This window comes from Corvus kubaryi, unplaced genomic scaffold, assembly GCF_017639235.1.
Source record: "Corvus kubaryi isolate FWS band 111438036 unplaced genomic scaffold, C.kubaryi_AGA036_p1.0 37398, whole genome shotgun sequence".
NCBI classification, from domain to species: Eukaryota; Metazoa; Chordata; class Aves; order Passeriformes; family Corvidae; genus Corvus; species Corvus kubaryi.
In genome coordinates this window covers 8,770,241-8,795,988 of record NW_024581137.1, presented here as the reverse complement: position 1 = coordinate 8,795,988, position 25,748 = coordinate 8,770,241, and the positions used below count along the sequence as shown (strand labels likewise).

General features: G+C 37.9%; 1 protein-coding gene across 1 annotated transcript in view; it reads right to left on the bottom strand.

The window, feature by feature from the left end:
- The window catches only part of CNTNAP2 (contactin associated protein 2), a 1,035,266-nt gene that overhangs the window by 571,377 nt on the left and 438,141 nt on the right, over positions 1–25,748 (bottom strand). Inside the window, exon 4 of the mRNA XM_042044203.1 lies at positions 543–690. Within this exon, the coding sequence (XP_041900137.1) occupies positions 543–690 (148 nt within the window). The remainder of the gene's footprint in view (positions 1–542; positions 691–25,748) is intronic.

Sequence of the window (25,748 nt, the reverse complement as noted above, 5' to 3'; positions counted from 1 at the left end):
TTCTGGTCGTAACTACAGAAGCACTTGTACCCATCGCTCGCCCAGACTTCAGAAGAAATTCTGAAGTCACATTCAAATACTCAAGGAAATATCTCAGAAAAATGTGTCACATATTTAGACAATCTTAACTATTCTGATAGAATTCTTGTTTATTGCTTTAATTTTATCTCTAGTACCAGGCAATAAACTATGTCCTGTTTCTGTTTTATCCCTCAAGACCCAACATGACATTTGAATACAATCTCTTCCTCAAATGTACCAATCAAGCTTATACAGTAACCAAAGCCTTCTACAACAGAAACCACAACAATGAAAAGGAGAAACTTCAAAGAGCTATCGCAAATTCCAATGTCGCATCTTCCAGAGAAGAACAAACTATCAACTGAGAATTAAAGTTCCAACAAATATTTCCTGAAGTCTTGGGTAACACAACTAGCAATCCTGTCACTAAGGTAAAAGTCTTTGAGATCTGCTATTAATCCAAAATCCAAAGCGAGTTTTTATTTGGGGGGAAAAAAAAGGATCATAATGGAAAAACTTACAGTAGGAGCAGCCATAGACTTCAATTCTTAACCCAATTTGGCCCTCTCCATTCCAGTCCAAAGGAACTATCCTTACATAGCGAGCAATAACTGGATGTTGTAAATCATGCCGGACCACGCTGTCAGAGTTTGTATTTCCAGGAAATGCCTAAGGGAAAGAAGGAAAAAAAAAAAATCAATTCTAGTGTCTATACGGTTGGCATCCAAATAAATACATAGAAAAATCCTATAATAAATACCAATCGTGGAATAAAACCCCAAAGATTAAGGACTACTATTGTAAACTATAGTCATCAAAATACTGAAAGAGATAAAATTCAAGTTGGTCTTTTGTTTACAGTAATAGGAATAGCTATTTACATGCTCAGACACTACTTATTAAAAAAATATATCTTAGAAGAATAATTATTTTGTGGCATGCATAGTAGACCCAGGTGGTCGTAGATGTAAGGAAGATGCACAGGATCCCTTCTTTGGTGGACTCACAAAATTATAACATTAACAGTTACATTCACCTTAATTTTTCTGTGCTGCAGCTATTGATGTGCTAAATGATGATGATGGCACTCCTCACTTCACAGATAAGTTAGTAGGAGACATTAATTAGTGTCTTTGAAGTACTTATATATTCAAGTGGTATAAGTGAACAGTTCTCTCTTCTGAGCAAGAGAAGACAAAGGAAAGCGTACACTGAACAACAACAAAAATCCTACTGAGCAAGCAGCTGCCTGTTTTTTTATCTTCTAGGAATCACAGAACTTCATGGAGGAAATAAAAATTTTGATTCCTTTAAAAATGTATATTTTAGTGAGCATGCAAGGTAATAGTTCATAGTTCAAGAGCAAATTCCTTTTGGGAATGGCTTAATTTTATGATGCTTGGCATAATCTTATCAAAACCCTATTAAATGTAGAGGTTTGCTGGTAGCTTTGGTTTGGGCTTATTTGGGTTTTTTTAATCTCCCAGAAATGTTATGGTCAAAGGAAGCTGAATATAGGAAGACATGATATTTTCTACATAATTTAATTAAATGATTGATGAAAACAATTCTCAAAATCAAAATTATTTTCTATAGCTCTCCAAATTTTGTGCCCTGACTTGTGCTTTACCAGTCCTTTGCCAGAAAGAGGGCTGATCTCAGCAGGTACATGGCATTTCAAGGGTTCCTATTGCTATATGAATCAGTAACCTCTGCTGAATGCATAAACATAGTCCATAGAGAATAAGGCAGTCCCAGATTAATAAAGCACATTCCATTCAGTCTCCTGCAGAACAGTATCTTTTAAACACAGCCTTCATTTAAATAAATGGGGAACAGTCATACACACTTTGTGGATAATGCAAATATCAGGCCAAAATCCATTATTGCAAGACTGAAAAATCAATTTAAAGGAGCTTGAAAATTATGCACAATTGCTGTAAAATCTCCTTTTCTGGCCAAAAGATTTAAAGGTATAATTTAGACCCACATCTCTAATAGGATTTTTTAAACAGGGAGTGAATCTCTGGCTAAAAAAATAAATAAAATATAGAAATTTACAGTAAGAAGCCGCCTTGCAAAACTATTTTTTTCAGAAAAAAGGTGGAAATACCTATATAAATTAAACAATTATTTCAGATTATTAATCTCATTAAATCACTTAAATATTTTTGCCAGGTATCATGTTTTTTTCTTTAACCCAGACTGGGAAAATGATCAAAATGGCTCACTTGTCTGTAAAACACCATCTCATGAGCCCAACTCCAAAATTTTCTGTTCTGTAAATCACTTCTCTTCTTGTCTTGGATACTGACTTCTGTAAGCTGCTTCATATTTCAGTTCACATTGCAATGAAAAGACTGGGAATGTTATTAGCCACAACCACTTTTCTCAAAGGTAGTGCTCCACAGGACAGTAACATAATAAGAATTAAGAAAAGTAAGAAAATAAGTCCCAAAATCCTTTCTAAGCAGTGCTTTTGAACATTATGAATGGAGCTTTCAAAAATATTCACTGAGATTTTTGTCGCTCCTTAAGAGCAAACCCTGTTTAGCTGCAAATAATTTTAAAAATTTAACAGGGCAGGTTTACAGGACAGGTATCATATTTTAACAGGCCAACTAATAAATTTTTAAAATAAATAAATAAATGATCAGTCATTCAGCAGAAGTTACAGCAAAAATTGTTGTGTGATCTTTAAATTTCCCTTTGGCTTTACCAATATGATTCAGCCACCCCACTGTACATAAGGACACCGTAGAGACACTCAGCATAATTCTCTTTGCATAACTAAAACACTTTTCTCTCCGGAGAAAATTGAAGGTAAGAGTTTGGGAAATTTGGAAGGAAAGCTATGGAAAATTAAGATTCAGACTCAATTTTTTATCCCATATTTAAAGAACAACTATATTCTAATCAATAATTAAAAATGCTAGAGCTAAATTATAAATTCATATAAGTATTGTAATGAAGTAACATACAGTTTAACAGTAGTATGTAAGTAAAACTGGCCAAAAACGGTTTTAGTTTTCTGTATTAGGACAGTTTACAACAGTTTTACAGTACTCGACTGTATGGATAAAGGAAGTACATTATGAAATTTCCTTTTAGGAAAATGCATTTTACAATGAAGGATTAAAAAGAAATTCTCAGCATTAAAAAATTTAACTCTGAAATAATGAGGGACAGAAATGCCTGAAATGTTATTAAGTGAATAACAGTGCAAGTTCTCCTACTTTAACCAAAAAGTAAAATGGTGAAAGAATGGTGATTAGATCCTAAACCAAGTAAACAAAAAGATGTTTGTAATCTCTCAGCTCTCTGTGAAGCAGAGAAAAGCCCTGTACTTCACTGAAAAATATCATCACATATATACCAGAGAACTTAATTTAATTAAGGGGAAAATTAATTCTTCACCTGAATTAATTCAGGTGAAAAATTCTCTATCCAAATTAATGATCTATTCAGAGAGAAGTACTAAAATTACTTCAGCGGAGGCTCTTTCTAGGATGATGTGAAAATAGAGCAATGCATGGAATAGTAGGATATTTCTTTTTCTCTAAGAGGAACTACTAAATTTTTTCATAACTTTTTAAAATTACTAGTGCTTTTTTTCACTACTTTAATTTTATACTTACTGTTATACTCTTGATAATTATATTTTGCTTTTTTAGCAAAGGAAGGAATAACTTATGTCTCTGAATTTCTGAAAAAACTTCTCTGCTTCTAGCTTTATTTTGACACTGAAATATGAAAACACTACAGAGTCTGTGTTCCATGGTACTATAGCTCTATAAATGGCAGAAATAGGAAACAGAAGTACCATATTATAAAATACGGAAACATCCACAGGCAACCAGAATATGTCTTTAGGAAATATAACTGGATTTTTCTTTGGGACTCCAAGGTGAGTTAAGCATGAAGGTGACTAAATCTTAAAAATTTTATTTTATAGAAAATCCCCCGAATTCCAAACCAAATAATTTTTTCAAAAACTCAAAAACTAGAATGATTACAAAAACAAGATGTTGACAGCTTTGGTTATGGCTGCCAGCCTGCAAAGCAAAGAAAATCTAGAAACTGTTTTCCACTTGAGTTCTCAAGACCCTGCACCATCAAAGAGCAGAGCAGGGCTGGCTGGGTGCTGGAAGGTCTTGGCCAGCAGTGCAGCGGGATGGTGTTTGGCACTGCAGGGCAGTTCAAATCCAGGGGCCCTAGAAAAATTCACATCACATACTGGTTCTGCACAAGCTGACTGAAATCCACAGCGGATTTCAGAGAAGACAAGATGTTCCAAAACTGTGTTTCTACTTTACCACATGAACATTGAAGAAAAAAAGGCAAAACCTGAACTTCATCAATTCCTCCTTGCTGGAGAAACATTTCTTTGCTCAGTACCTATGAAAACACACCCCAATTGTGTCATACAAACTCACACAACAAGAATAAGAGGATTGGGTAAAGGAGAATGTTAAGAGATTAACTTCAAGGAGAAGGTGGAAAAAAAAGAGATAAAAAGAAACATGATAGAAAAACAGGTTGCAGAAGGAAAGAATAATAGCAAACAAAGAGAAAATATTTAATGCATCAGAAAGCAACAGATGTCGGTTATCTCCATTTCAGCTCAGTTTTGACATGTTGCTTTAATTTCATGTGGTGCCATTGTGTGGAGTAAAAATAGGCGATAGGAAGCAGTAATCTTCTATTCAAAGGAGTATTTCTTCATTCTCTCCAATGAACAGTGCAATCAGTAACACTACAGTTTCCCTAAAAACAAACACGTTCAGAGCTAAACAACATTTCTACAGCATCCTGCATAATCACCTCACACAGAAATGCATCTGAATGAAAGAAAAGTATTTGAATGTAATTAAAAGCAACAGCAGGTATTTCCCTTATCACAAATGATGAAATCCTCAAATGATTCAGCAGGTGCTGGATCTCATCTTTGGAATTTGTGGTTATAGAAGGACCAGAACTCCTATGAGCTCAGGATTAACACGTGGATCAACTAAACATTATAATGCTGATGATGCTGTGTTCATATGAACTTGATTCTATTATGAGTGCTAGAAGTAAATTCTAATTTCAGTGGTTTTCCATATAATTCCCTCAGCCACATTTCTGTTTTATATATATTTGTGTGTGCATACATATATATATAAAAACAATCCCCTACGTTATGTGTGAAGTACTCAAAAATTTTTGGAAAACTACTCACATACTCAAAGTAAGGAACATCTACTAGCAGGCTTTCACTAAAACTGAGTACACTCTTTTGTTCTATGCTCAAAACATGTCCTAGCACTTTTTAATCAGATCCATCTTTTTGTTCACCTTACACCCTTATATTCTCTACTGATTCCTAGGAAGTTTACTTACAGGTTCAAATTCTGTCTTTGCATGCTGAAAACATATTCTAACCATGTGTGCATCATAATTTAATGAATAATATAATGGAATCATCATTACATGCAAAGACTAAAGCCAAAAGCTTATTTACTGCCTTTTACCCTTTCACATTTCCAAACAAAACTAAATGATTTAGCAAAATAAATGTTATTGGTCTTTAGAACAAATTAGGGTAACATTATACAACCTGATAACTACTGCTTTACTTAAAAAGAATTCAATCTCCTCTACAGAAACTGTGTTTTTTTGTTATTTTGACAAGAACTTCAAGGAACCTGTAAGTTTCAAAAAATTTTTAAGGAATAATGTCATTTGCTATTCACAGATAACTTGGAGGGATTTCAGTTCTGTACAATGTTTCCTAAAAAATGTTTTTAAAATTTAAAGAGAGAGAATTGAAGAGCAAGATATGATACCTGAGCATAATTTCAGATGAAAGAAAAATTACAAATACAAGCTTCATTATAAAAAATCGGTGAGTTTTAATTTAATGTATTGATGTTTGAAGTTTTTCTTTTAAAAAAGAAACAATTGAAACTCCTATACACTAGCAAACAAACACAAACCAAAAATCCCCACACCCTCACAACTACTGCTTCCAGAACATGACTCAGTAACTGGATGTAAGTGAAACATGCTTTTATCTTCTGGCACTGTTGTAGGATATTATCTTTGTTTAATTTACTTTGAGTAATGAAGCCTAAAGCCAAAATTCTTAACAAACAAAGAACTACCTCTCCATCTTGCTCGTATATCCCAAACCCAAGAATTAATTGCTTTTCTCATACTTCTACGTACAATTGCTCATACTTTTTTTATTAATAGAAATATTACCAAATTATCTGTAAATTTTGCTAGGGAAACTGACTTCTTTCCAGGACTGGACAGGAACCCTTTGCTGACTTTGTATTATTGGAAGATTTGAGGTGGACATCTAATAATGTACATGTATACAGACTGGAGGGTTTTGTTTGTTTTTTTTTTCCCCAGAACTCCCCTTAATAACCCTATTCCTCTAACTTTTAGACTCATGAACAAGGAGACACGGACGTATGGATACTGTTAAATTTTACTTTATGGGACATGACAGATAGCATCACAGCAAAGACACCAACAGTGTCACATTTCTTTACATCCTGAAATTGAATAATATTCCAGAGAAGTGTGAAATATCTCACTGGCAAAGACATTCTTCCCTTTTGGTGAAGGCACCAAACATAACATGAAAAATTTCTAAAACAGATATCCTCAAAGCTAATAGATTATTTTCAGGCCTGCATAATGAAGAAGAAATTTCAACCCCTATGCTGAACTATATAGATTTTGTTCCACTTGGCATAAAATGGAAGCATTCTAAAATTTTTTTAAACCTAAGCTATACACAAAAAATATTAAAATATCATTAGGGATGGAAAGTCAATGCTGCTAGTAGAATTATTGTTTCCTACAGGGTCTTAATGAATTCCTGAATATCATTATGATATTAATTTATTTACATAGTTACCTGCTATTTATTCCCCAGAGATTCACATGATTCCCAGAGAGAAAATTGTGATTATTCATCCTGATACACTAAATAACTGAGGCTGAAATACCTTGAGGTTTTAGGGTGTTTTGTTTTCTTTTTTGTGGTTTTTTTTTTTTTCATTTTTAATCATATCTAAATTCAAGGAAAAACACATGAGCTTGATTTGAAAAATTTTGCCAATGGAAGTCTGTCCTAGTCTCTGGCAACTTGTTCCCAAGATTTAATATTCAGCATTTACAGTTTGATTTAAATTGAGAAAATACAACCTTCCCATCACAGAATAACGTTTTATCTTTGCTGTTAAGATCAACTGATTGCATTATTAGTAAAAGCTTCTTAACACTTCGGGGAGTAATCATTATCTTTCTCTTAGTCTTAAATAAACTAAACAGATTTTAACTCCTAGACATTGCAGGACCCACTCTGGGGGCAACTTGAGGTTTCATAATGAATAAGACTGGTATCTTTACGATAGCGCCTTTATTAGCATGAGAGAACGAAGCATGCACAGTGCCTAAGCCTGTGGTCTGCCAGATGGGAATGGGCCGTCTTCCATGAAGGTAACAGATAGGGTGTGCCCTACAGCACAGGTGCCAGATTCTCTTTGTGACAGTTCCCACGTGATGATAGACAAGTAAGTTGCAAAAAGTTTTTCTGTGGCACTTAGTATAGTTCCAGGAAGACACAAAATGATCAGGTAGTTTTGACTTAATCTTGGTTCCACATATAAAATATGGAGTAAAAATTAAATTATTTTATGGGGTTGTAAAAATAAAATAATGCTAAAGCACCTAGTCAAGTATTCACATGGGTGTCTAAATTAGAAATCTGAGCCTTTTGTGGTCAGTGAAGCAAAGTGGGAGATAGGAACTAAATTAAAACTTGCCACTCTTCAGCTGCTACAAAGTAAAATATAAATTTTCCTGGGTACAAAATAAACGTATTCTACAAAAGAGAGAATGTGATCAACACCTTAGTTCCAAAAGTTGCCCACTGACTGAGATTCATGTTAAAAGAAAAAGAATACAAAAATCAGTGTGAAATGGTTGTGCAGGCAGAATAAAACCCGCTTTTCTCTACAGGAGTTGTGAGATTTTATTCATTAACACAGAAAAAATTACTTCTGCTGCATCTCCTGTGGAATGACAGAGAGACAGGAAGAATGTGTTTCCAAGAAATCTAAGCACAACTGCGCTGTTACTGAAATAATAACAGTAACAGCTCTCTGATCACTGGCTGCTGGAGCACAGAGCTCAGCAGCAACAGGAGCTCTCACCTTGAGAAGAAGGTCAAACACAAAGGAACCCAGATCGGTCCTTGGTTTCTTTTCCTCTCTACTACTGATGTACTTAGAAATTTTTGCACACTTTAATGATTTTAAAATAGCTTTTTAGTAATTTCCAGAACAGTATTTACTCCTTGTGCACCACTGTTGTCTCAAAGCTTCTTGTATCTCTTCCACACAGCCCTACTACTCTGCCGGGTTACTTGCAACCCAAACAGTCGAGGCTGTTATGGGAGGGTGCACTTAGGAGAGGAAAGCACAAACTCAGCAGTGTCATTCCACACCCCCTGACTTAGTGCATCAGATTATAAGACTCAAACACCCTGCAGAAAAAAGTACAAAGGCAAAATCTGTTTTAAATACTGTTGAGAATCATCTAGCGCATAAGTAAGGACATAGCAACTAAATAAAGCTTTCGAGCTCTTAATTAGTTACATAGCAATCTAAACAACAATCTTCACCCATGATAGAAAATACCAATTTGTGACTTCATTTTGTATCTATAAATAAAAGTTACTGCACTTGCTGGTTTTATAGTCTTTCAATTTGAGCCATAAGTAAATCAGGATGGTCAATATTTAAGATAAACTTTTCTCAGTTATGAATAGTTTTCCTACGTTTCATTCACAGCAGAGTCCAGAGGCTACTTTCCAGATCTTTGCCATTCTGACTAGACAATCAGCATGCAAGAAATAACTGTGAAACAAAATGTGGCATATCTGAAATAGTTGCAAGAATACAATTGTAAATCAATCTGTGAGAAATAAAGTCTGGTTATTCTGTATTAATTTGTCGGGGTCCCTTCCCTCCTGCCATGTGGCCTTGGGAGAGGGGCCCTGGGCGGGAGGCACAGGGTTTCCCTAGCCCCTGGTCAGCCTTGTTCCCCATTGGTTGTTTTGTGTTCCCCTGTGCGGGGGAAGGACCCACGGGTCCCGTGACTGGAGCAGTTCCTTGGCAGATCCTGGCCATGTGGCTGCGGAAATAAACATCTCTGAAACATCTATCAAGAATCTGTCCATATATATTTTTTTTCCACAGGCCTCCTTGCTTGATACATCGTGTTACAGAATCCCCACTGTAACAAATGGTGGAAAATTGCGGGCAGAATGATCCCTGATCCCTAAGCACAGCGACTAATTTGTGAGTAAAGAAACTTTGGATTCCTCTTCTTGTTTTTGTTTTGCTATTCCATATTTAAACTATGGAGGATCCGTGGAAAGGCTCTTGTCTCTCAGAGCCACATATGGACATCTATCTTAAACTTGAAAAGATTCTTGAACAACGATTTGTAAATTTTAGCTTGATTCAAGCTCAAAAAGAACTGAAACACTTATTGGCATGGTTGTTTAAGAACTTTTTCTATGTTTCTTGGGATGTGATTCTTACCAAAGACTTCTGGAACACCATTTGGACACAGTTAATTTTTGAGTCAAAATATATGCCAATGGAAGAATATTTTCATGAATATTATTTAATTACCGAGACTGTTGAACAATGTCAGCTGTGTCTTGGCGAAGGGAAGCCTGGTTCAGGGACTGTGCGGCCTCGGCCACGTGCACCGAGCCCTCTCCAAGCAGCAGCGAGGCAGTTCCCACGGGCAGAGCCACGCGAGCTGCAGTGTTGGCAGCGGAGCAAGGTGCGGCAGGAGCCCGCCTGGCCCCACACAGCCCAGGGTGGAGCGAGCCCCGTGAACGCCCGACCGACAGGGGCGGTGCGTAGGCGGCGGCTGGCGGCGGAGCCGCGCCCAGCTGAAACGCGCGCTGGAGCAGGGCACGGGGGGGTCATCGCTCGGGGGCCCAGCCGAGATGTGAGTGCAGCGCCTGGCAGCGGCAGCGAAGCTGAGAGCAAAAGTAGCGGAGCGCAGAGAGCTGAGCAGCACAGCCCGGCGTGGCCCAGCCCGGCCTGTGCGGCCCCGAATGCGACCCTGGGAAGAGCGCACTGGCACGAGCAGCTCCGGTGGCCCCGGCAGCACTGACAACCCCGGCAGTTCCAATACGGGAGTGAGAGAAAGAGAAAGCAAAAGTGCAGCAAGACAGAAAACAGCAGCCACTCAGAAAAAGGAAAAAATCATCATAGCTAAGGTTTTAGGAATAGTAAATTGTTATAATGTTAAACAAAATTATGGTTTTATAACAAGATGTGACAACCAGCAAGACATATTCGTTCATAGAAGTGCTATTAAAAAGAATAACCCTGAAAAATACATCCCAAGCTTGGGAGATGGAGAGGTGGTGGAATTCAAAATTGTGCTAGGTAGAAGAGGGTTACAAGCAGCAGAGGTCACAGGGCCTGATGGTGTTCCTGTAAAAGGCAGTATACATGCTAAAAATCGTAGTCATGTTAGACAGTATCTCCATTGTAGGCCCCTCCTACAGTCTCCCTTTCCTAATCCCACCTTTCCCTTTTACCCTATGTCCTATTACCCCCAGTGTATTCCCAATCCATTTTTCCACCCACGGTTTCCCTCACAAAACCATGCCTTTGCCAATTGTTTCCCCAAAAATCCCTTTCCAATGTCGAGTGGGGGATGAAAAGGGGGGGGCAGGGGAAGAAATTAAACCCTCTCCTGCCTCAGTTTCCCCATAAAGCATGCCAGGAGAGTCCTGTCTCCCTTCTGTCAGCCTTAAGATGTTCCAGAGAATCTGTTTGGACATTTAAAGACTCAGGAGGGTGGCTTATTTTGTTTTACAACTGTTCTTGTTATGTTTATCCAGTTGTTTTCAATGTTAAGTTTTAAATCTCTTTTGTTAAAAATAAACGGGTGAAATGTCGGGGTCCCTTCCCCCCTGCCATGGAGCCCTGGGAGAGGGGCCCTGAGGGCACAGACACGGGGTTTCCCTGGCCCCTGGTCAGCCTTGTTCCCCATTGGTTGTTTTGTGTTTCCCTGCGCAGGCAAGGACCCTCGGGTCCCTGACTGGAGCAGTTCCTTGGCAGATCCCGGCCATGCAGCTGGGGAAATAAACATCTCTGAAACATCTACCAAGAATCTGTCCATGTATATTTCTTTTCCACGGCCTCCTTGTTTGATACATCGTGTTACAGAATCCCCACTGTAACATTAATTGCTTAATGTATAAAGTTAATATTGTTTACTGAGATAAAATAAACAAACTTTGAAGACAAAAATTAAATAATCAGCTGTTTTTCTTGTATACTTTCAGTATCTATTTAATTCTGGGATTATAGTTAATTGCAAATAGCACTTGTATTCTCCATAATTCAGATAAGCTTCCCAATAAAGGGAAGTAAGACTGGATTAAAAAAAGCCTATAAGCTGTCTTTAAACATGTTTCAGCTGTCCTTAAATCATACTAAAATATTACAAAATTGATTTAAAATTCTAGAAACATCAAAAGTATGCATTTGAAATAATTTTGAATCCTTTTTGTTTTGTTTTTGCATGCTTCCAATTTGCAATGTTTATGAAATAAACAAAGTTCATATATAGTATTAAGTCAAGATTTTGCAAAAAATGACTGAAGAAGAAAAAAAAAGAAAATTAGCACTATTGCCATCTAACAGTAACACGTTTCAGTTTCTGGGTGTAGCTGCAGTACTCTCTGAATATGTCAAGATGAAAGAAAAGAAAATTAACTTATCTAGACTACTTCACATACACTAATTATGAATTCCAAAAAATTATGGATTCCAAAGGATGATCAATCAGTTATCAATGTCAATGATGGTACAAGAACTCACTAAACATTTTCCTTTCCTTTTGTCCAGTTCACCCTAGGCAGAGCCCATACTCCGAAAGTTACGACCTTCAGTCAAGATCTTCCTGACAAAGGATCACAGGTTTAGAACCTTCTGTGACCCAGGACATGATCAAAAAAACAGTAACCAAAATGTAAATATGAGAAACATCAATGAAAAGTGTGTAGATCCTTTCTAAAACTCAGTACAAGGTTAAAAGGGCTTTAAATGCAGAGAATCATAAGCAAAAGGGCATGCAAGCAAACACAAAATTCTTGTCTCAGGAAGAATACCTGGAGTAGGATTCCTCAGAATAATCCTTTCAAACTAATCAAAAGAATATTACTAAGAAATCCCCAAAGGCAGGATTACAGTATGTGACAGCCTTCAAACATGCCTGCTTGTCCTTCAACTTGCATTCAATAGCTGCTCATCTTTCTAGGGAAATAAGGACAGTTTTAACCACTTGGCTTTTTGAAATGATACCAAAAAGCCACAAGAATATTTTACAAAGAAATATCTGAATTGTCAGAAGCTACCTCTTTCTTCAGGGATTTCTTTGATTTTTTTTTTTTTTTTCCTGCTAAGATGAAAATGACTGAAAGAATTTTGGGAGAAATGCAGAATTCTTATATTTCTGCTCAAGTCGATTCTCAGTCTTCATATGAAAAAACGCCTGGTATCTATATCAGAAGTTCAGAGTAAGAAGTAATCTTTGACTGGAAACCCCTGTGAATTTAGTAAACTGCTAACAAAAGAGACAATGATGGAATAAGAAATACTGAAGGTCCTATTTTTGTTTTAAAGTGTACAATTTGATTTCATCCCATTAGCTCTTTTGCAACTGTATGCGTTCAGAAGTTATATTTTTCCCTTTGACAGATAATACACATTTATAGTTTCCATATGATGTTGTTTTGTTCAGGTTCATATCAACTACTACTCTGAAAGTGACTGTATAGCCATCTTTTAGTTGGAATGCCTTCAAATAGCTGTAAGCATCTGAAATAGGAGGACTTTCATAAATCAGAAACCTTGTTTAATAATCACCAAAGGTAAATCTAGTTTGCAAACAATAACTGGAAGAGGGAAGGATTTTAAATTTTGATCACCTGTCCACTTCTTTCCTTACAATTCATTAAGCAAGTAGTAAAGTGATGTAACGGCCCAATTTTCTTTCAACAGAAACTTCCTAAATTTAATTTTAAGCTGAGTCATAAATCTTAGGGGATTGAACATTAGAGTCAATTGATTACTAGCTGTGTGCAAGTAATTTTTTTTTTCCTCACACAGCATTGGCAGTTTTATCTGACTCAGATATTTCTGGTTTACTTATTTTTGGCAGCCAGGATACATGCTTCTCTGGCCAAGGAGGCAGTGACATTTTTGAGTTTAGCATGATTTCTTTGCAGTCTTTTCTACCACCAAGCAGGGTCAACAACCTCCATGGCCACTAGCTTAAAAGAAAAGTTGGATGTCAGTAGAACAACACTGATGTTATTAACAGCCTCATGAGTTTTACTACTCATGTAAAAGGAGAAGGTGGAAATTCTGATGTACAAAGATCATTACTTAGGTGCAATATTTTTCTTACATGATTCTGCTTGCCTGTGACAAGGATTTGCTGTGGCACAGAGAAGATTGTTGTGGTTCTGTTCCCATGCAAAGGCCCAAACTGATCAGGAAAAGGCTGGCAGATACACAGTGAATCATCTTGTGTATTCCTTTTTTTTTCCAAAGCTCCCTCACACTGACACTGCTGTTTTCCAGTAAGGCAAAGTGTTCCTAGCATCACCAGCTTTAGTAGAGTAAGGACACAATTATCTTGCTTCTGTTAGTTTGTTATATTCCTTTCTCTAAAACTAATACAAGAGATACCAAAAACATCCTTTGTGGAGATTTTTAGGAAGGAAGAGTGAAAAGACAAAGGAACCAGGATCTCCTTGTCTATCCCTTTCCCTGACTTCTAGACTTCTTTAGTTACCACTTGAGAGTATTTTAAAAACAAGCTTGCAAGTGCTCAGAACAAATTTGGTGCTCTTCAGATGAAAGAAGCCATCATAACATAACTTTCTCTACAGGATCACAGGAAGCACCTGCAGGAAATGCCTTTACAGACATTTGATAAAACTCTGTATATACTTGTAATAGCATAAGCACAGCAGCCAGGAATGACTGCTGGCAGTTGTGCTTTGCTGCTTACTTACTGTGTGAGCTGAGACTGACATCCCAATGCCTCTGAAACTCATTGTCTGTAAGACAGAGATAATTCTCTTGGAAGTGTTTGTTGAGAATTAATTAGCTATTATTTATGCACTGATCCTTTAAAAACAAACCAAATCCATTTACTGTTTTTTACATCCCTGCCCACTCTAATAATAATAATAATAATAAATAATCAAAATACAGAGATTAATTGACTTTGGTAGCCAGAAGGGAGCATTATGATAATCTGTTCTGGAGTTCAGTAGACACAGTGCCAACTCCCATGCAATAGTTTAGTTAATGAGTTCACAGCCTGGGCTATAGTGCACCATTCATAAAATTACCCAACCTTGATTCCAAAATTGAAAGTGATGGAAAATCTAATTTATCACACCCCTTCAGAAGCTCTTCCACACTTATATTCAGTGTTAGATATATGCATTATTTCTACTTGGTTTGTTAATCCAGTCACTGGATCTTATTACATCTTTTGCTCTGTATCCAAGAATAGTTCACTATCACAGATAATGTCTCCTTTTTAAGAACGTGGTAAACTGGGATGAGAAAACACTGACTGGGCTTCTATAACATTAAAATAACCAGATAATTAAGCAAAACCAGTAATTTGTCTGAGACAGCTTGCAAGATGACAACATGAGCTGGCTTGCAAAACCTTTACAGGTTTTCTTTTAAAGCCACTAGCTTCCTTCCTCCCTTCCCACAATACATGTGAAAAAACAGACTAAAAGAACAGCATGGATTTCCATTCATTTTTTGTGGAATTCATTTTATTGTCATGTCATTGTCCTAAACACCAAGGTTCAAAACAGGACCACCAAAAGATTTCTAATTATCACTCACATTATGCATTATAATCTAGCTGGGATTGCTATACTGTATTGAAACAGAAATCTTTCAAGCAGTCTCCAGTGTGCTCCATGCAAACTCATCTGCATGGTATAAGCATTATGGTAACACAATAGCTCATACCTCCATTTAAAAACTGTCAATCCTTTTTTGGTTCAGATAATCTCTGTGTGATCCAAACTGATTACTCAGAATAACTGATAAATATTAAGTAGCTCTCATATTAATACATCAGAGGTCATGGTTAATATCTAGTTTTTAGGAAGAATGTAACAAAAAATTCAATCCATTTTTGAATAAAGATTTTCTAAAGAGACCATTTCGCACTCATATATGTACACAATATAATTGTTTAGCCTTGTTAAGATAGGCTTGCTCATGGAAAAATAAAAAAAGTATACTTTAGACAGAATGAAGAGTAAAGCAAGGTGGGAAGAAAACAGCAGTAATAGATCCTTGTTTTCAACAGCTTTTCATAAATTCTCTTGGGAAGCCAACTGAATTTCATTGAAGGGAGTGAATCAATGGTCCTTCATAAAAAGAAAATCAATTAGAAAGTCATTACCTGAAAATTAGCACTCAAAAAACAAAATTCCATTTTAAAGCCAATTAGACCGCATGTCAGTACTGAGTTGAATTGCATTTGCATTGATGTATGCAAAATGATTAACATCCTCCATCCCTAAGAAATGTAGAGAGTGAAAAATTAAAGGACATGTTTAGAGACGCTGCTGAATTTATTTTTTGCAACCTATCTATCTCAAGCAGCAGATGACTGTGCTGGGCTTTTAAACAGCTTTACATTGTATATCTCAAGTAGTGATGTTATTATTGGAATTACAACACTTGAGAAAACCTCACTTCTGCTTCCTATCATAACAACACATAGGAAAACAAGTGCTAATGTAAAAACCAGAGAGGGGGCTGAAGGCGAGTGAATATCTCAAGAGCCTCTTTCTCCCAATAGCTTGCCATAATCGTGGCATGATTTGTGTTTTGAGCCACACTGGAAAGACAAACAGTGTTAAGTGTTGAGAAGAAGGATCTCATAGTTAGCATCTCCTCCTGGGCTGCAGCTGGACAATCAATCCATCCTGTTTATAGTAATAGGATTAATCCACTATGCCTGGGTCTGCCAGCACAGAAAGGGTGGTATATCCTTCCCTCACAGATCTGGCCTGAGTAAAATAGCAAGAGGCAGAACCCAGCCCCTGAAGATGGGGTGTTCTCAATGCTGAAGAGGTACTCTGATAAGTATGGCACCGGGCACTGCATCTTTGCAAGGGATGGTGTACTGGCTCTATATCTACAACAAGAGGTTTATCTTAAGGATAGAAGATGGAAAATAGAAGAAATGAGACACGGAAGTAGGAATTCATTACGGAACATCAAGCACATCTTAATCACATACTTCACATCATGCACACACTTATGTAGAATTAGGTTAAATGGCTAAAATATTAAGTGCCATCTTGAAATGAGACACTTCTCTGAGTTGGTAAAAGTGTTCAAGAATCAATCGAAGAGGCGACAGCAGAGACATCTGTGGTGACTGAGGTCAGTCTTGGGTTGACTGTTGGATTGTGCTGTATGGGAGGATCCCAAGCTCAGGGACACCTGATCAGCAGCCCAAAGCCCTCTCAGGACCCTGTAGCCCTTGGGAGCCCATCAAGCAAGGAAGGGGCATTGCCAGGAGCCATTGCTAGGGCATTGCTGTTTAAATGTTCCAGGTTGTGTGAGTGACCAGTGAGTGCAGCAAACAGTGGGCAAACAGGGTGTGGCACATCAGAAGGGTGTGGCACACAGCAGTTTGCACAGATGTTCGTGCAAGCAGGTCACAAAGCTAGGGCACAGAACCTACGGAGTGAGTCATCACCCATCAAACATTCCATTGGAATGTAAGGTTTTAGGCTTTTTAGGAAAGAAAGGCTAGAGAGGCAAGTCGGGGTTGTAGCCCTCTATGTCAGTAACTTGCTGGAGACTAGGGAACTCTGCCTGGGGAAGGACGAGGATCCAGCTGAGAGTTTGTGGGTGAAGATTAAGGGGAGGGCAGGGACAGTGGATGTTATAGTGGAGGTCTGCTACAGGCCACCCAATCAGGAGGATGGTGTGAATGAAGCCCTCTATAGGCTGACAGGAGTGAGCTCACACTCACAAGCCCTGGTCCTCATGGGGGAATTCAACCACCCTGATATCTGTTGGAGGGACAACACATCAGGACACAAGCAATCCCAGAGCTTCCTCAAATGTGTCAACAACTTCCTTAGACAAGTGATTGAGGAGCCAACAAGAAGGTGCCAACAAGAAGGACCTTGTGCTCACCAAAAGGAAGGCGTTGGTGGGAAGTGTAGTGCTCCAAGGCAGCCTTGGCTGCAGTGACCAGGAGATGGTGCCCTGAGGACAGTGAGGAGGGAATGCAGCGAGGTCACTGCCCTGGACTTCAGGAGAGTTGACTTTGGCCTCTTCAAGGACCTAGTCAGTACAGTGCCATGGGATAGAGCCCTGGAAGGCAGAGGGGCCCAAGAATGCTGGCTTAACTTCAAGGATTCCTCCTCCAAGCTCAGGAGCAAGGTATCTGAACAAGGAGGAGACTGAGCAAAAATGCCAGGAGGCCTCTATGGGTGGATAAGGAGCTGCTGTGCAAACTAAAAGCAAAAAAAGAAGCTTTCAGGAAGTGGACATGAGGATAGTGGCCTGGGAAGAGTACAGGAAAATTGTATGGGAAGCTAGGGACAAGGTAAAGAGAGCCAAAAGCCCAGTTAGAATTGAGTATGGCCAGGGGTTCTAAGGGTAACAGGAAAGGCTTTTACAAATATGTTGCAAGCAAGAGAAAGACTAGGGATAATGTGGGCCCTCTCTGGAAGGAAATGGGACATCTAGCTACCCTGGCCAAAGAGAAGGCTGGGGTTCTCAACAACTTCTGTGCCTCTGTCTTCAATGGCAAGTGCTCCAGCCACGCCGCCCAAGTCGAGAAAGGCAAACGCAGGGACTGGGAGGATGAAGACCCTAAGCCCACTGCAGGAGAGGATCAGGTCTGAGACCATCTAAGGAACCTGAATGTTCACAAGTCCACAGGACCCAAAGAGGTTCATTCGTGGGTCTTGAGGGAGCTGGCAGATTAAGTTACTAAGCCACTATCCATCATTTTTGAAAAATCCTGGCAGTCAGGTGAATTCCCTGATGACTGGAAAAACGGATATATAAGTCCCATTTTTAAAAAAGGGAAAACAGAAGACCTGGGGAGCTACAGACAATTTCACCTCTGTGCCAGGCAAGGTCACAGAGCAGATTCTACTGGAAACTATGCTAAGGGTTAAGGAAAAGAAACACGTGATTGCTAACAGCCAAAATGGCTTCACAAAAGGGGAATCATTCCTGACAAATCTGGTGACCTCCTATGACACAGTTACAGTGTTGGTGGACCCAGGCAGAGCAATTGACATTGTCTACCTGGACTTATGCCAAGTGTTTGATACTGTCCTGCACAATATCCTTGTCTCCAAATTGGACAGAGATGAATTTGATGGATGGACCACCTCATGGATAAAGAACTGCCTGGATGATCTTACACAGAGTCCACACCAAGACCAGTAATGAGTGGTGTCCCTCTGGGTCAGTACTGGGCTGATATCATCCAACATTTTTGGTGGTGGCATGGACAGTGAGATCAAGTGCACCCTCAGAAAGCTCGCTGATGACACCAAGCTCTGTGGTGGTCCTGTTGGCACGCTGGAGGGAAGAGATAATGCCATCCAGAGGGACCTTGGCAGGCTTGAGGGACGGGTTGATGCAAACCTCATGAAGCTCAACAAAGCAAAGCATGAGGTCCTACACCTGGGTCACCACAATCCCAGACACACCAATGGGTTGGGCAGAGAAGTGATTGAGAGCAGCCCTGACGAGAAAGACTTGGGGCTCACAGGTGATGAAAAACTCGACATGAGCCAGCTGTGTGTGCTCACAGCCCAGAAAGCCAATCAAATCCTGGGCTGCATCACAAGGCGTGTGGCCAGTAGGTCAAAGGTGGTGATTCTGCCCCTCTACTCTGCTCATGTGAGATCCCACCTGGAATACTCTGCACAGTTCTGGTGTCCCCAACACCAGAAGGACATGGAGCTGTTGGAGCAAGTCCAGAGGAGGGCCACAAAATTGATAAGAGGACTGGAGCACCTCCTCTATGAAGACAGGCTGAGAAAGCTGGGTCTATTCAGCCTGGAGAAGAGAAGGTTGCATGAAGACCTCATGGCAACCTTCCAGTATCTGAAGGGTCATACAGGGAAGCTGGAGAGGGGCTCTTTGTCAGGAACTGTAGTGATAGGACACGGAGTAATGGGTACAAATTGAAAGAGAGGAAATTTAGGTTAACTATTAAGAAGAAATTTTTTATTGTGAGTGTGGTGAGACACAGGAACAGGTTGCCCAGTGAGGTTGTGGATGCCCCAACCCTGGCAGAGTTCAAAGCCAGGTTGGATAAGGCCTTGAGCAACTTGGTCTAGTGGGAAGTTTCCTCGCACCTGGCAGGAAGCGTTGGAACTGGATGATCTTTAAGGTCCATTCCAACCCATTAACTGTCTATATGTCTATGTCTATGTCTGTAATTCTATGATTCAAGAGCTTAATTTAAGTGGTAAACTGCAGTGACAGACATGCTAGACTACAGAGACATCCCCGCCAGCTCAGCAAATGTGACACAGGAGGTCTGATACTAACCAGCAGCTTGTGGCCAGGCAGCACGCCTGAGGTGTTTCAACTGGTGCTGGGTACCTAAATGCAGGAAACAGATTTTCACAGTAGGTACCTAGAACACATATATCTACATATGAGATTAATCCTGCCCTAAGGTTCTCTACTCATTTTCTAGCAATTGAAACTTAGTTCAGTGAAGAAGTTTAGATAAAAGTTCTACCTGTTCTGGTAACAGTTACTTGCACAAATAGATGCATTCTAAGTATTCTATGCCACAGAAACATGTAGAGTAGAAGGTTCATATAAAAACTCATATATATTTCTTCAGTTATACAGACCAGAGGATTTGCTTTTGGGCTCAGTTTTGACAGAAGTCTAATGCTTGGGAACAAAAAATACCAAAATCCTATTAGATTGCATTTATGCTGGAATAATTTTTCTGGGCCGACAAAATCATCATTACATTTGGACTTAATAATTGGGTGAAATGATTAGCTCAAATCACTTTGCCATCAAACCATGATTCCAAAATCTAGAAAAAATCCTTAAAGTGTTAGCCTAGATCTATGGAGTGGTAGTGTAAACAGAAAAATGAAAAAAATTTAATGTCCAAAATTAATACAAACAATACAGAATGAGACTGTTTGATTTTTTTTTTTAAGAGTATTACTGGAGTTCTGTATTTACAAAATCTAAAACCACTACATACCAGGCTTTTATTCCTCATTTAATCCACAACTAACAAAACCTACTTCTAAACCAGTGCAACTTTATATTGCTCTTCCATACAGGATAAAAGATGGTTATAAAATATATCTAAATTAGGCATCAATGTAAGAATATAAAGAAAAGTTTCTAAATGTTCACTTATATTTTACAACTGTAGCTCAGGTTTTTACCTCTACTTCCAAATAACCCCAGTGCATCTCAGCTGGATACCTAGACATCTAAGTCACTGCCTGCGTTTAGGAAAGTGATTTGCTTGCTCCTGAGAAGTCCTCCTAAGAGGAAGGATTTTAGAACTTTTCTCAGTAAGAATACTGAGTACCTTATCTTTTGCTCCAACAGGTCAATCAGTAAGTCAGCTCTGCTTTCTTTGCACATCATCTGTAAGTTAGAATGCTGAGGGCTGACTTCTCATGTATTTTTTTGTGTTAAGGGAAAAAGAACTGTAGGAGTAAATGATGAGAATATATAAGAAGTTGGTTCTAATCACAGCTATGCAATGCTGTACTCCTGAAAGTAGCATTAAACCCTTAGGACTATGCTAGAAAATTGTTGTGTGGAGCTGAAACTATGCACTTGCCTTTGTCAGATATGTCTTGACATAATATTTGAAATATTTGAGCAAGTGACCTGACCCCTTCTAGGCCCAAGTGAGGGACTGCATTTCTATTCAGGGGAAAGTTTATCAATTGAGACATCTACAAGACTTCTAAACTATTTATGCTTCTACCTAAATCATGAATTTAAAGTAAGTATATCTTCTCAGACTATAAGTGTACTGATGCATCTTAAAGGTCATAAAAGTCATAAATTAACAAAGTTTTGTAGAAAGAGCCAATCACTAAGTACTGTGATAATAGTATTGAGTTCTCAAAAGCTTAAAACAGGGAAAAGGACATAGTGGGGTAGGGAAGAAGAAAGAACAGCAAAAAAAAAAAAAAAAAAGAAGATTGTAATTTGCAATTATAGAACCAGCAAATACATGCACATTTCTGGCAACTGCTGACAAAGGCCTGGGAACAACAGAAATCTGGAAATTAGTGGTTGCACTGGGTATTTCCTGGGTCTGTTTAAATCTCTAGCTTATTTCAAGTTGATTTCATGTTTCAGGAACAACAGAAACTGTAAGTACTGCCTGCTCAATAGGATAAGACACCCCCAGACTGCAGAGTAGTGCTTTTTATCAGCAGAGCCTTCCAGAATGCCATCCAGAATTTGAATAAGTGTGTATAGTGAAGAAATGATGTTTTCAAAAATTCCTTTACTATAATTATAAGACAGAGTTGAGTTTTTAAAAAGAACAACAAGATAATTTTTTTGGTGTGAATTTTTAAAAGGAATTCATACGTATTTTTCTAAATAGATATGATCCTAACGTTAAAAAAAGTTCTTCTGTTAGTAAAAATCTGTACAATCCTGTATCCCTTGCTTATGCTTCAATAAAGGCCAAAACATCATCTCCTTAAGCAGCAGGGCTGATCATACCAGAGCACAGAAAAATTTAGATACAGAGGACATGTCATGGTCGACATACATGATGTGATATTCTCTCTTTCTGCATAGATATCCCCTAAGTAGAACCTCTTACTAACTTACAGTCTGAAAACAGAGGGTGATTAGAAAATAAAATTTCAGGTAGTAGAGAGTGAATATTACTTGTGAATTGGGCAAAAAGTACTAAACAGAAGGATCATCTTGCCACAAGACAGAAATTATGAGACAGCATAAAAGACTACTATGCTGTGATAATTGAGTAGAGATATCAGTGTTAGGAAATTAATACTCAGGTGGACTTTTTTTCCTTAAGGTAGACAAAAATGGATGTAGGCTGCAAAGGCAAAATAACTACTAAAAGAGAATGTTCAAAATGCAAATGATCAGAACCAAAACCTGTAGACACAATATCTGACATAACTAAGAGGACAACATAATATTTATCCAAAGCAGAATGGAAAATATTACACATAGAATGGTAAATCCTTTTGCCAGAATTTATGAATATTTCAAATTTGGACAATAGGGAGTAAGGAACAAAGACATGGGGAATGAAAAGTATTTGAAAATAAGCTACATATTTGTCAAGTTCAAGAAAGGCAAAATAGCTGCCTAAAAAACTACAGACTTTGAGCACTAAATAGATTTTGAAGAAAAGAGCAAAGAAAGATGCATAAATCTCTGGGAAACAAAATCTGTCAATGGCAGAGCTAAACTAACCCATCTGATATCTCTTCCACAAGAAAGTTTTTTGGGTTTGTTTTTATTTTGTTGCCTTTAAGTAACAGAGATGGAATATAGGCATATTTCAAGGTACTATTTGTTACTCACTCATGGGAGATTAGAATTTGAGATAGACAAGATGGTAAATAGTAAATAGTAAACTTTGGAAAGGAGTCAAGAGAACGTGATAAGTGAACTAAGAGAAGAGAATTCTTTGGTTGAGTTTTTCAAGAATCATTCTCGGGGTTTGCATTATTTCATTAGTAAATTGGACCGAGAAAGTAAGGCCTGTGATAATGAATGCACAGGTGTCATGAAGTTTGAAGTTTCTGCCAAGGTCAAGGAAAAACTATCAAACATGAACAGTGCACTAAAGCTTAAGAGATAACTAAATAGTGCAAAGCCAAAGGACCTCGCCTAGGGACCAAATGACAATTTCTTCTATTATTTGGGGCAAAAGTGGGTAATAAGTGAGGTCTATGGACTATATTATCAGATATCAAAACAAAATGAGTAATAAATCTTTCTTCAAACATGTCAAAAGAACACAAAGTTCCAGACACTTTGAAATAACTAACAGATAAACAAACAATATAAAAGGAAAACAATGGCAGAAAAGTGAAATGATTATTTGCACTCTCTAGATGAAACTGGGGTGATGTCTCTAGTGAATTTCTTCTTTCTAAGGGGTTTTGTCAAGGATTCAGTTTGAAGCAGTTTCAGAACAAATAGTCAGAATGAAAAGTAACAAACCACAAAGGCCAGGCAGTATTCAGCCATGGGTTCTAAAGCAACTCAGGGATGAAACAGCTGAATTTTTAACAATGGTGAATATAAATTCTCACCTGAAAATGCTTTGGTGCCTCAACTCAGGAGGGTGTCAATTTTAAAAAAGCATTCTTCAGAGAGCAAGGGACATATACAGACCTCTAAGATTGTCATCTATGTTAGATGACATCTTATAAACTAAAATAAGGAACTTATTGCAGACACACAAGTAATTATGATCTACCTGAGAAGAATAAGCTTGGCTTTTACAAAATAATCCTTAATTACCAACCCACTGAAGTTCATAGAAAGAGAAAATATGCATATAGATAAAGGTGATCTTGTTAATGTAATCACTTAAGCTTTCCATAAGGCTATGGAAAATACTCCTCACCAAAAGCTTTTTAGATGATGAAGCCTTACAGTGTATGGAAGGCCCTTAAATGGTTAAAAGAGAAGCGTTAGTCAATGTTGAATTCTAACAGTGCAAATCTGCAGTGGAGTTGCTCTGATACCTGTAATGTTCAGCACACTCATAAGCTGTATGGGAAAGAGGGTGAGCAGAGAGACAAGAAAGTTTGCTGATGGTACTAAATTATTTAGAGTGAGTGGTAAGGATGAGAGAGTACTGTGAGGAACTGCAGCAGAACATGTCTTATGAACCTGAATGACTGAAATTAAGTGTAGATAAATGTAAAGTGCCACATGGGGAAAAGAATATCCTAATTTCACATAAAAATGATGAGCTCTGAGCTAACCATTACTATTCAGAAGCGAGATCTTAAGATTATAATAAATAGTTCAATGAAAGTCATTTCAATGCTCAGTAGCAGTTAAAAAGTAAATTAAACGCTAGTACAGGAGTACAGAGAAAAGTTATGCCACCGTAAACAATGCTTCATCTACAGTTTGAACGTAACATGGAGGTCCAGGCACTCATCTCAAAAAGGATGTAAAAGGAACTGAAACTTTTGCATGAAGAACAACTGAATAATCTTTAACTTTTTGACCTGGAAAATAAATCACTTTATTGGAATATGAAGAAGCTCTTCAAAGTCACAAGGAAGTTAGAGAGAACATAGGAGGGATCAACTTTTCACAGTTTCTTTCTGGCTAAAGATATACTGGGCATCAAATGAAGGTAAGTTCAACACATTCAAAATGAGAAGAAGCTCAACACAAGGGCAGCATTTTATAATATTTATTACCACATTCACAGGTACTATAGGCCTATGTGTTTGTCTAAGAATGAAAGCTGCAAAAGCAATAGGAAAGGATCCACTAAGGGTTGCTAAATACACAGTACCACATGTGACTCAAGAAGTCTTTCAGCTGAAACTAATTAGAAGATAGAAGTGTTTTACACGGAAGCATTATACATATTCCCTCCAATTTTATTTTCCCCCAGGCATTTCCTTATGAACAATGTGGGAGACACCACAGAAGGATCTTTCATCTAATTAATTATGGCCATGCTTAAATTGTTCTTACTCTGTTCTCTGCAGTACAGGCACATATTGAGTCCCTGCTATATTGCAATAGGAAAGATAAACTTGTCTTCATATATCTCAACTTCATATGTTACAAATTATTTTTCCTCCATCAGAAATAAGTAAATATTAATGCTATTTTATGAGGCATTAGAAAAATTCTCTGTTTATTGTATAGGTAATTTATAGCACTAAAACATAGAAGGAGTATATAGAAAATACACTCAGATGAAGCAGGGAAACAGGAAGTCTGTCTTATTAGAGAACCACAGATGTACTTAATACACAGAACACAAAGCAAAAAAGAAAATACCTTATGACTATTGTTTTTAAAATCACTGAATAAAGTAAATACTGGCAAGAAAAAGACAAAGATGTAATAAAAAATTGCAGTGGTTATCAAATATCCATTACTAACATGAGGATAGAAGTTGGGAAGAGGTTTCTGACCAGCATAAGGGAAGAAATTATGACAAACTTCAAACAGTTAGCAAGGCTAGGAAATGTAACTCAGAGGCAGAGCCTTCATTTGTCTAAGCTCTTACACAAACGTAGCTGCTACAAAAAATGTCACACAACCAGCTGTTACTATCTAAGAGGTCTCTGGTAGATCCCTTTCCTATGCATATATGACTGGGTTTTTGTTTCAGGTTTTGGGACTTCTTTTAACTGATAAATAAATTTTAAAATAATATGTAATCTCACTTTGGTGAATTTGAACAAGTTTTTTGACCAGATTGTGTCAGAATGCCTCAACAAACTAGGAAATCTATTTCTGTCAGACTGCTAGCTGTAGCTTCGGTCATGGTTACAGAAAATTAAACAGAACAGCTGTCAAATACCAGGT